Here is a 12,969-nt window from a genome sequence, read left to right as displayed (position 1 = left end):
TACTTGGAGTGTTCTTTTTTGAATTCATGGTGTAGTTTTTGCCAGGATACTGACTCACCAACAGTTGGACCTTCCTGATACAGCTGTATTTTTACTACAATCAATTGAAACATCTTGACTCCCAGTGATGATTTGGTGTGACGTATTAAAGGGGGTGAATACTTATGCAATCAATTATTTTGTGTTTTATATTTGTAATTAATTTAGATCACTTTATAGAGATCTGTTTTCACTTTGACATGCAAGAGTCTTTTTCTGTTGATCAGGTCAAAAAAGCCAAATTATCCACCATGTTTCAATGTTGTAAAACAACAAAAGCTTAGAAAAATAGAGGGCTATGGGTAACCCTAGGTAATTTCTAAGGTAAGGACATGTTTGGCACAGTTTTGTGGGCTGTCTGTTTACTATTTTTCTACATAATGTCCATATTCTCCCTTTTCCTGCACACTAGCCTGTCTATCTGAGAAATTCTTGAATGCACCTATCCTATTTGCTTTTACCATCAATCTAGCGTGCTTTCCAGACACGTACCTGTGTATATTAAAAAAAAAGTATTGCTCTGTGTATCTCCTTTGAATTCATTCCTGCCCATCATGCCTTCTGGTATAAGACATTACTACCCTGGGAACTTGATAGTGACTGCCTGCTCTATGCTTCTCATAGCCTTAGAAACCTCATCTTAACTTTCCTCAGTCTTCATTACTCCAGAGAAAATAATCAAATTTTCCCAACTTCTTTTATCTTTTGTCCAAGTAGCATCCTGGTAAACCATTTCTGTACCTTCTTCAAAACTTCAACATCCTTCCTATAATAGGGAAGGCAGAAGTGAATGTGAAAGTATCATACATTGGATGATACAATAGCTTGCTGCTTGTGCGTTGTGTGCTTAATTTGTATCCTTTTAGTGAGCTAAAGATGAAGCAATCCACCATATTAAGGAGATCTTACTTATCTTAGAGGGTAGCGTATCATTGCTTTGAGTTCCAGCTCCATGCCGCATAGACAGTGAATTGCTTCATTTGGGAGATCAACCTAATCCCAATTGAAGCAGTAACTGCCCCTGGAGAAAGTGCAGGGGATTCATTACTTTCATTCACAATTGGATTAGAGGAATTCTCCAGCTTTAATTTTAACTCTCAGATAACCTTGTTTAATTGCCTCTGTTAAATGTGTGTTTTGTTTGGGTGGTATATAATGTCACACACCATTTTAAAACCTGTGATTAATTATTTGCATGCTTGAAGCTGACTTTTGGACAGTCAGCACCAGAGTGGTATTTCATATTGTGATGAAGAGGAATTTCTTTAGCCACAGAAGGTGGTGAAGCTGTGGAATTTATTGCCACTATGGATGTGAAGGCCAAATCATTGGGTACATCAAAGTGAGGTTGAGGTGTTCTTAATTGGTAAGGGTGTGAATGGTTACAGGGAGCAAGTAGAAAAATGGGGTTTAGAGGGAAAATAGTTCCTCTATAATTGAATGGCAAAGCAGACTTGGTGGGCTAGTTCTGTGTCTATGTCTTTAAGACATTATTATGTCATTGCAGGTATGGTCCTTGTTCGGAGTGATAGTGGACAGCTGGTGCTGGTTCCACAGAAAGCCTTTGCTCAAGCACAGGCCAAAGCTCGAGTACAAGCACAGGGCAACACCACAGCTGCCGCATCTAACAGTACACACACTGTTCGAATTTCTAATATACAGGTAGGGATTGAAGATCTTAGTGATGCAGTGTCAACTGCTGTTGTTAATGACTATTTTAATATTTTGTTTCCTTCTGTCTTCTGCCAGACAAATAAAACCCAGATAGTTACTAATCAAGTGAAGGCATCGGGTGTTCAGCAGGTGAATCCGTTGCAAACCCCAGTTCAGACAAATACTGTTCCACAGCGCATCACTCTTGTGCAGGTGAGAAGAGTACTTTGCTGAATATCAGTTATTCTTTACAATTGAATATGAAAAGCTTAAAAGTGTGTAGTCCCTATGCAGGCAAGTGTGATTAGTATATATGACATGGACATGGTGGACCAAAGCCAATAAGCTGACTCCAGTTTGTGATTTTGATCTGGTCAACCCAGGCACTTAATTCCGGTCAACCATTCCAGTTAGCCTCCCCCAACCCCATCTATCGATTATCCCTGTCGGTGTTCTGCACTGTGAACACTTTAAACCACTTTTTATAATGTTTACCTTGTAAATTACATTGGTATTCTATGTAGAATATATTTGTACATTTATTCCATATCTGTACTTTAACCTCTAACTTTATTTTTATTTTTTGTACATTATAATTGTTGAATATTGTCTTTTGTTTAATGTTACACCTCTCCAACACACCACAACAATTTCCTAATACTTATGTGTATATGATGAATAAAGTTGAAACTTGACCACTTTCTTTAAAATTGTAGTAAAGTGTGTAAGCTCTTGAATTCTACCTAAGCCCTCTGTTATTTTCAGCTTTCAATAATTAGTTCTGATTTGTGCCTTTGACAGGTAAGGGGTCCCATTTAGCTTGAGCCAGAACACCTTGGATTTGAGGTCCAGTTCCTCACCTGTTTTATGCTACTAAGGCAGTGGAGGTGTAGTTTTTTGGGTGAAAGTTTCAAGCATGTGCAGATAAATAAATTCATGCATTTAAATAAGGCCATATTGTCTGAAAGGCATGTTTCTACAATTTGAGCAGGAATGTAGGGAACTGGATACAGTGTATTGTAGCGCCTCATTTCCTAGCGTATCCGAACCGACTCACAATTAGATAGCCTACGGGGGTTTGCGAGCACAGAGCTTTGGAGCCTCTTCGCCATGGGGGGCCGGTTGACAGAGGCTTAAAAGTGAGGCTGAAGTTTTCGAATAAAGTTTTTCCTTCGACTGCAGTTACCGACTCCGTGTCGTAATTTTAGCGCTGCGTGTAGCACACCGCTACAATTGGTGACCCCGACGGTCCAAACGATTTTTGGACCAGAAATGACCGACGCCGCCTCTGTTCATGCGGTTTCGTTGAAACTGCCGGGTTTCTGGACACAGCGCCCGGACCTATGGTTCCAGCAAGCCGAAGCCCAATTCCACGTTCGCCGGATCACCTCAGAAGACACCCGCTACTACTACGTGGTGAGCTCCCTCGACCAGGACACAGCTGCCCAGGTCGCGGAGTTCGTACAGTCGCCCCCGGCAGACGGCAAGTACACGGAATTCAAAGCCCTGCTCCTCAGGACTTTCGGACTCTCACGGCGCGAGCGGGCTGCCCGTTTACTGCACCTGGATGGCTTGGGCGACAGACCTCCATCGGCTTTAATGAATGAGATGTTGTCTCTGGCCGAGGGACACACAGGCCTCATGTTTGAGCAGGCATTCCTGGAGCAGCTGCCCGAGGACATACGCCTGCTGCTGTCCGACGCGGATTTCAGTGACCCCCGGAAGGTGGCAGCCCGGGCGGACTTGCTGTGGAACGCCAAAAAGGTGAGCGGGGCGTCCATCGCACAGATCTCCCAGCCACGGTCCCAGCAGCAAACCAGTCCAGGCCCGGCCGCAGAGCCCACTAACCCCCGGCCCAATGACCACTGGTGCTTCTACCACCAGCGGTGGGGCGCAGAAGCCCGCCGTTGCCGCCCGCCCTGCAAGTTCCCGGGAAACGCCAGGGCCAGCCGCCGCTGATGGCTACGGCGGCTGGCCATCGGGATAGCCTCCTGTATGTGTGGGATAGAAGGTCGGGACGCCGGTTTTTGGTTGATACTGGGGCTGAGATCAGCGTTTTACCTCCGACGAGTTACGACACCCGCAGCAGGGCACCGGGTCCCCCCCTGAGGGCCGCGAATGGCAGCACAGTAAGGACCTATGGCACCCGTCAGGTGCAGCTACTGTTCGGCCCCAGCCAGTTCACGTGGGACTTCACACTGGCCGCCGTAGCCCAACCGCTTCTGGGTGCGGATTTTTTGCGAGCTCACAGCCTGCTGGTTGACCTGCCCAGGAAGAGACTGGTACACGCCGAGACCTTTCAGACGTTCTCCCTGGGCGCGGCCCAGTTGCCAGCCCCTCACCTCGGCTCCATCACGCTGTCCGACAACGACTTCACCAGGGTCCTGGCGGAGTTCCCATCGGTTCTGGCACCGCAGTTCACAGCAGCCATGCCCAGGCACGGCGTACAGCACCACATCCCGACACAGGGACCACCCCTCCATGCCCGTGCTCGGCGGCTTCCCCCGGACAAGCTCCGACTGGCGAAGGAGGAGTTCCAGAGAATGGAGGAATTGGGGATCATCCGGCGGTCCGACAGCCCCTGGGCTTCCCCCCTGCACATGGTGCCCAAAGCGACGGGGGGCTGGAGACCGTGCGGCGACTACCGCAGGCTGAACGAGGCTACCACACCGGACCGCTACCCTGTGCCGCACATTCAGGACTTTGCGGCAAACCTGCACGGCGCCCGGATCTTCTCCAAGGTCGACCTTGTCCGAGGGTACCATCAAATCCCGATGCATCCTGACGACGTCCCCAAGACGGCTCTCATCACCCCGTTTGGCCTCTTCGAGTTCCTCCGCATGCCGTTCGGCCTGAAGAATGCCGCACAGACGTTCCAGCGGTTAATGGACGCGGTGGGACGGGACCTGGACTTCGCGTTCATCTATTTGGATGACATCCTCATAGCCAGCGGCAGTCGTCAGGAGCATCTGTCCCACCTCCGTCAACTCTGCGCCCGACTGAGTGAGTACGGTCTTACAATCAACCCTGCCAAATGCCAGTTCGGACTTGATACCATTGACTTCCTGGGCCACAGGATTACTAAAGACGGGGCAGCCCCTCTGCCCGCTAAGGTAGATGCGGTCCGCCACTTCCCCCGACCCACCACGATCAAAGGCCTTCAGGAATTCGTAGGTATGGTCAATTTCTACCGCCGCTTCCTCCCTTCAGCTGCCCGGATCATGCGCCCCCTGTTCGCCCTGATGTCGGGTCCGAGCAAGGACATTACCTGGGACGAGGAGTCCGCCGCCGCTTTCGTTCAAACGAAGGAAGCTTTGGCTGATGCCGCAATGCTAGTACATCCCAGAATGGACACCCCTACCGCCCTCACAGTGGACGCATCAAACACGGCAGTCGGTGGGGTGCTGGAGCAGCTCATCGCAGGTCGCTGGCAACCCCTGGCGTTTTTCAGCAAACACCTGCGGCCACCCGAGCTCAAGTACAGTGCTTTTGACCGGGAACTGTTGGCGCTCTACCTGGCAATCCGGCATTTCAGGTACTTCCTAGAAGGTCGGCCCTTCACCGCGTTCACGGACCACAAACCGCTTACCTTTGCGTTTACGAAAGCATCCGACCCCTGGTCATCCCGCCAGCAACGCCACCTGTCCTACATCTCTGAATACACAACGGATGTCCGGCATGTCTCGGGTAAGGACAATGTCGTGGCGGATGCGCTCTCTCGCCCTACCGTTCATGCCCTTTCCCAAGGGGTAGACTTTGAGGCACTGGCAGAGGCACAGCAGGTAGATGAGGAGATTCCGAGTTACAGGACTGCAGTCTCTGGTTTGCAGCTCCAGGACCTCCCCGTGGGCCCAGGTGAGAGGACCCTACTCTGTGACGTCGCCACCGACCAGCCCCGTCCGGTCGTCCCCGCAGCCTGGCGGCGACGTGTTTTCGACTCCATTCATAACTTGGCGCATCCCTCCATCCGGACAACTGTCCGGCTGGTTTCCAGCAGGTTCGTTTGGCACGGTCTCCGCAAACAGGTCAGTGAATGGGCCAGAACGTGCATGCACTACCAGACGGCCAAGGTTCAGCGGCACACCAAAGCCCCACCGCAGCAGTTCCATCCCGCCCACCGGCGTTTCGACCACATTCATGTGGATATCGTGGGCCCCCTGCCAGTGTCGCGCGGAGCGCGTTACCTCCTGACTATCGTGGACCGGTTCACAAGATGGCCAGAGGCGGTCCCGCTCACCGACACCACCTCCGAATCTTGCGCCCGAGCCCTGCTCGCCACCTGGATATCCCGCTTTGGTGTACCAGCCCACATTACCTCCGACAGAGGCGCCCAGTTCACCTCCAGCCTGTGGTCAGCTATGGCCAGCCTTTTGGGGACTCAGCTGCACCACACCACTGCCTACCACCCACAGTCGAACGGGCTAGTGGAGCGTTTCCACCGTCACCTGAAGTCGGCCCTCATGGCCCGCCTGCGAGGAGCCAACTGGGCGGACGAGCTTCCCTGGGTCCTTCTCGGCATCCGCACAGCGCCCAAGGACGACCTGCATGCCTCGTCGGCCGAGTTGGTATACGGCGCGCCCCTGGCCGTCCCCGGGGAGTTCCTACCAGCCCCGAGGGGGCAAGAGGAAGAACCCGCTGCAGTCCTGGGCAGACTTCGCGAGAAGCTCGGTAACCTGGCCCCCATACCCACTTCACAGCATGGGCGGCACCCGACCTGCGTACCCAAAGACCTACGGAACTGTAAGTTTGTGTTTGTACGAAGGGGCGGGCATCGGCCACCGCTGCAGCGGCCATACGAGGGGCCGTTTACGGTGCTCCGGAACAACGGGTCCACGTTCGTGCTGGACGTTGGGGGGAAGGAGGAGGTTTTCACGGTGGACCGCCTCAAGCCGGCCCATGTGGACCTGGCGCAACCGGCCGAGTTTCCGGCGCCTCGGCGCAGAGGCCGACCTCCCAAGCAGGTTCTGGCCCAGGCTGTGGACATTGGGGGGTGTATCGCCGGTTCTGGGGGGGGGGGGGGGGTTATGTAGCGCCTCATTTCCTAGCGTATCCGAACCGACTCACAATTAGATAGCCTACGGGGGTTTGCGAGCACAGAGCTTTGGAGCCTCTTCGCCATGGGGGGCCGGTTGACAGAGGCTTAAAAGTGAGGCTGAAGTTTTCGAATAAAGTTTTTCCTTCGACTGCAGTTACCGACTCCGTGTCGTAATTTTAGCGCTGCGTGTAGCACACCGCTACAGTATTCCTGTTAATTCAGAGACATCAGGACCAGTACATTTTGGCACAATTAGCTAAGTATCATGGAGATAATTAAAAAGGTATAAGATATAAACTACCATTTAATTAAGCAACAAGTTGTGTATTTAAATGAAATACAGAAAAAGTAAGAACACTAGCAATACTATAAAACTGAGTATTAGTTCCAAAAATTAATCGTCAGAGGAATTCATCCAGTGTATGCTGCCATTTGATAGACTGGAAAATGGGCAGAATCAATGCAGACATCAATGCACCTAGTGCAGCTCCATTTTGCGATTCATAGCTTTCTTTGAACCTGATAGTATTGCATATTTGTAACCAAAGGAACTGTCCCGCATGGTAGGATTTCTTTTTAAAAAAGCCTGTTTCCTTGGATTTGTAGATATCATCTGCACAAAATCTTTGAAGCAATTCAGGGAGTTTTGAAGATTTTGATGTTTCTGCACTTGCAGTATCAGCACTACCTTTCTTGCTGTGTGCTTACTTGAATTTAATGGACGTTTATCTCAAGAGCAAAAGAATAATTCCAACTGAGGTTAGAGACAGAATTGGACGCATGTCCACTCTGGCAGGGTTTGCAGGAACGGTGATGATGCTTCACTCCCAGATGCTCCCAGAGCTCACTGCCGTTTATGCATGCTTCAAAAGAAAGAATAAAACGACAGCTATAAGGATACGTGCATCATCTGGTAACCCTGGCAGATGTCTTAGAGGCCGATGTGAGAAAGTTTTTCAAAAGGGTGGATCTTTGCAAGATGACCGGCTCCAATGGTGTGCCTGGTAGGGCTCTGAAAACTTATGCCAACGAACTAGCAGATGTGTTCAATGACACTTTCAACATCTCATTGCTATCTGCTTCAAAAGGGCAGCGATCATACCAGTACCCAAGAAGAGCAAGATGAACTGCCTTAAAGACTTCTGAACAGTAGCAGTCACATCTAGGGTGATGAAGTGCTTTGAGAGATTAGTTATGGCTAGTATCAACTCCTGCCTGAGCAAGGACCTGGACCCACTATAATTTGCCTTTCGCTATAATAGATCTACAGTGGATGCAATTTCATTGGCTGTGCATATAGCACCTTGACAGTACTAATACTTATGTCAGACTGCTGTTATTGACTCGGTGATTAACACAATTATTCCAATAGTTCTGATGAAAAAGCTCCAAAACCTGGACCTCTACCTCCCTGTGCAACTGGATCCTCAACAGATGGCCACAGCCTATGTGGATCAGAAATAACATCTCCACATTCTGACAATCAAAACTGACGCGTCGCAAGGAAGGGTGCTTCGCCCACTGTTCCACACTCTACACCCATAACTGCGTGACTAGGCATAGCTCAAATGCCATCTATAAATTTGATATTGTTGGCAGAATTTCAAATGGTGACAAGAAGGCATACAGGAGTGGGGTAGATCAGCTGCTGTAGTTGTGTGGTGTTTCAGTGACTATAAGACCAAAGAATTGATTGTGGACTTTAGAAAAGGTAAGACAAGGGAACACACACCAGTCCTCATTGAGGGATCAGAAGTGGAAAGTGAGCAATTTCAAGATCTTGGGCCTCAATGTCACTGAGGATCTATCCTGAGTCCAATATTATCAGTGCAGTTACAAAGCAGGGACAGCAGAGCTATTTTTTCAACCCGAGTTTGAGAATATGAATCCAAAAACACTCGTGAATTTCCACAGATGTACTATGGAGAACATTCTAACTGGCGTATCACTGTCTAGAATGGGGGGGGGGGGGAAGGGGAGCACTGCACAGGATTCAAATAAACTGCAGAAAGTTGTAAACTCAGTCAACTCCATCATGGGCACTAACCTCCCCAGCATCCAAGACATCTTCAAGGAACGATACCTCAAAAAGGAGTCATTCATCATTAAGGACCCCAATCACCCAGGACATGCCCTCTTCTTATTACTACCATCCAGGAGTAGTTATTGAAGCCTGAATGCACACACTCTACAAACAAGAAACAGCTTCTTCCCCTCTGCCAATAGATTTCTGAATGAACATTGAACTCATGAACACTATCTTATACTTTATTTCCTCTTTCTGCACTAGTTTTTATATTTTTTTTCCCACAGACATTTAATATAATTTACAGCTTTTTTGTGGTTATGTGCTGCAATGTACTGCTGCCACGTAAGAAAAAATTTCGCGAAATATGCCAGTGAAATTAAATCTGATTCTGATCCAATAGTGTAATTTTTTCAGTTAGTATCAAATCTTTTTGTGGTATCTTGGCAAAGGCCTGAAACTTTTTAAATGTCAAAATAAAAAACAAAATTATCAAAAAATCTTTGCTTTTTGAATTGGTATCCATCAGTCCAAACATAATACAATGCATGCAAACACAACTGACACTATTTTAAAAATTGTTCACTCTAAACATATTTTAATGTCTAACTGCCCCACAAGTGCACGCTACTAGAGCTAGTTAAAAACTTCAGCAACAGTTTCCTGTCCCGGTTAAATGGCATGCTGTTCCAAAAGAATGAAGGGAATCCTGGCTATATGCTTGATTAGTTTATTGTTCTTTAAGTGTTTTCCAAAATGAGCAACTGCACCAATAAACCGGTGGCTCATTTAACCAGAGTACTCTACTTAAATAACAGTGATAGTCATTATACAGCATGGCTATTCAGCCCAAATTTTAAAAAAAAACCATTGCATACATGAGAAGCCAACTGCAGCATCTCATAACTTCTTTTTCATGTCATTAAGTCACAGCCTGTGAGTGGGACCGTTACAGCAAAATCCATAACAACTGTTGCTCTGAAGCCATCAACACCGGTAAATTCGTCAGCTGCTGTGCAAGTTGTACAAACCACCACTTCACCGGTAAGACAATCAAGCTATGTTTGGTTGGGGGATCCAGGGGGTTATAGCACAATAGTGTGGATCTCTTCAGAAGCAGATTTATCGTCACTGTCTTGTATTGCTCTTCCCATTTGCCCCTGTTCAGTTTTGCCTATATTTTTCTTGCTATTAACTGATGTTACCTTGTTTACAGCACATTACACTTGACAGAAGTGTATCTGTTTGTGACAGATACATGGGCCATTCAGCCTTTTGTTCCCATGATTTGTCATTGAAAATTTTCCAATTAGACAAAGTCAGAGAAGTACAGGACAGAAACAGGCTCTTGGGTACATGTAGTCTGTGCCAAACTATTTAACCTGCGTCCTCTCATCGATCTGCACCAGGGCCATAGCCCTCCATATCCATGTACTTATCCAAGCTTCTCTTAAACAATGAAACTGAACTCTCATGCACCACTTGCACTGGAAGCTCAATCCACACTCTCAGTGAAGAAGTTTTCCCTTATGTTTGCCTTAAACTTTTCACCTTTCACCCTTAACCCTTGACCTTGAGTTGTAGTCCCACCCAAACTCTGGAAAAATTTTGTTTGCATTTACCTTATTTATATCCCTCATAATTTTGTATACCTCGTTCACATATCCCCTCAATCTTCCACAGTGCTGATAAATAGTACTCACCCCACCCCCTGAAGTTTTCATGTTTTATTGTTTTACATAATTGAATTACAGTGTATTTAATTTGGCTTTTTTGACAGAAAAAGACTAATGTGTCAAAGTGAAAACAGATCTCTTCAAAGTGATCAAAATTATTTACAAATATAAAACACAAAATAATTGCATAAGTATTCACCCCACATTCCAGTCCCCCTCCCCTCCACAGAAGTTGCATAACCTGTTGAATTCCTTTCGCAGATTCTAGCTTCTAGATCTCTTGTCACCATTTATCATTGGCACCCACTCAAATTTATAAATGTAGCATTGTCTTTAACGTGTGTGGGATTAGCATTGTGCTTAGAATTCTACCCCTTTTGTTTGCTGCATCACTTGGGCACTTTGCCCTTTTTCCTAGATCCACAGAGAAGTACTTTAAAATGTGTTGGCGCATGGCCAAGTGGTTAAGGTGTTCATCTAGTGATCTGAAGGCCGCTAGTTCAAGCCTTGGTGGAGGCTGCAAGTGTGTCCTTGAGCAAGTCACTTAACCACATATTGCTCTGCGACAACACCAGTGCCAAGCTGTATGGGTCCTAATGCCCTTCCCTTGACAACATCGGTGGCGTTGTTGGGAGACTTGCAGCTTGGGCAACTGCCGGTCTTCCATATATTAAAAAAACCTTGCTCAGGCTTGCACCCTGGTAACTTTCCAAGGCTCATATCCATGGTCTATCGAGACTAATTGAGACCTACCTACTTTATAATGAAGGGCAATACCATTGCACTCCTAAATGTTTAGATCTTTGCCACTGTAGATGAATGTCGGATAGGAGGTGTAGTGAATAAGTGATTCTCCTCTAAAGGTAGAGATGCTGCTTATATGATACTATGTGCAAGTATGTCAGTATTGCTGCAATTAAGTTTTGCATTGCACCTGCACATAACAGTACCTGTACTTGTCCATACAATAATAAACTCAACTTTAACTTTAATAAATTCTTCTGAGATTTGTAATTGTTTGAAATTCTGTCCCAGAGTCTCAAGCCTAAGCCATTCAAGGCTGAGATTGAATAATTTTGTCTATGGGTTGAGTTGAATTGACTCTCTTACTTACACCCTTCATATACATAGAACATAGAACACTACAGCACAGCACAGGCCCTTCAGCCCTCCACTCATATAATCCAAGTACTAAACCCATACTACCCCATAACCCTCCATTTTTCGTTCATCCATGTGCCTGTCCAAGAGGCTCATAAATATCCCTAATGTTTTAGCCTCCACCACCATCCCTGGTAAGTCATTCCAGGCACTCACAACCCTCTGTGTTTATTTATAAAAAAAAAACCTACCCCTGATGTCTCCCCTAAACTTTCCTCCCTTGATTTTGTACATATGCCTTCTGGTGTTTGCTATTGGTGCCCTGGGAAACAGGTACTGACTATCCACCCTATCTATGCCTCTCATAATCTTGTAGACATCTGTCAAGTCCTCTCTCATTCTTCTACGCTCCAAAGAGAAAAGTCCCAGCTCTGCTAACCTTGCTTCATATGACTTATTCTCTAAACCAGGCAACATCCTGGTAAATCTCCTCTGCACCCTCTCTATAGCTTCCACATCCTTCCTATAATGAGGTGACCAGAAATGAACACAATACTCTAAGTGTGGTCTCACCAGAGATTTGTATAGTTACAACATCACCTCTCTACTCTTGAACTCAATCCTAGCATAGCCTAGCATCCCATAGGCCTTCTTAACCACCCTATCAACCTGTGCAGTGACCTTGAGGGATGTATGGATTTGAACCCCAAGGTCCCTTTGTTCATCAACACTGTTAAGTAACTGACCATTAATCCTGTATTCTGTCTTCTGGTTTGTCCTTCCAAAATGCATCACCTCACACTTGTCCGGCTTGAACGCCACCTGCCATTTTTCTGCCCAACTCTGCAGCCTGTCTATATCTTCTTGTCACCTTCGACCATCTACAGCTCCATCCACAACTCCTCCAATTTTCGTGTCATCTGCAAACTTACTCACCTATCCTTCTGCCTCTACATCCAGGTCATTTATAAAAATCACAAATAGCAGGGTCCCAGGACAGATCCCTGCGGCACTCCACTAGTCACCGACCTCCAGGCAGAATACTTTCCTTCCACAACTACCCTCTGCTTTCTTCCTTTAAGCCAATTTTTTATCCAAGCAGCCAAGGTTCTACTGATCCCATGCCTCATGACTTTCTGGATGAGTCTCTCATGAGGGACTTTGTCAAATGCTTTGCTAAAGTCCATGTAGACCACATCTACTGCTCTACCCTCATCAATTTCTTTTGTTACCTCTTCAAAAAACTCAATCAGTCTCGTGAGGCACGATCTTCCCTTCACAAAGCCACGTTGACTAATCTTGAGTAGACTATACTTCTCCAATGCTCGTAGATCCTAACCTTAAGAATCCTTTCCAGTAGTTTGCATACCACCGACATAAGACTCTCCAGTCTATAGTTCCCAGGTTTCTCCCTATTACCTTCTTTAAACAAGGGAACT

At 46.9% G+C, this 12,969-nt stretch overlaps 1 protein-coding gene across 2 annotated transcripts in view; it reads left to right on the top strand.

The window, feature by feature from the left end:
- The window catches only part of LOC132398237 (transcription initiation factor TFIID subunit 4-like), a 138,972-nt gene that overhangs the window by 2,549 nt on the left and 123,454 nt on the right, over positions 1–12,969 (top strand). For both annotated transcript variants that reach the window (XM_059977372.1, XM_059977378.1), the window contains exons 2-4: positions 1,547–1,701; positions 1,789–1,905; positions 9,681–9,797. In XM_059977372.1, coding sequence (XP_059833355.1) covers positions 1,547–1,701; positions 1,789–1,905; positions 9,681–9,797 — 389 coding nt within the window. The remainder of the gene's footprint in view (positions 1–1,546; positions 1,702–1,788; positions 1,906–9,680; positions 9,798–12,969) is intronic.

This window comes from Hypanus sabinus, chromosome 1 (genome assembly GCF_030144855.1).
Source record: "Hypanus sabinus isolate sHypSab1 chromosome 1, sHypSab1.hap1, whole genome shotgun sequence".
NCBI lineage: Eukaryota > Metazoa > Chordata > Chondrichthyes > Myliobatiformes > Dasyatidae > Hypanus > Hypanus sabinus.
Note: the sequence above shows the minus strand (reverse complement) of the source record. Positions and strands in the feature narration are given on the sequence as shown.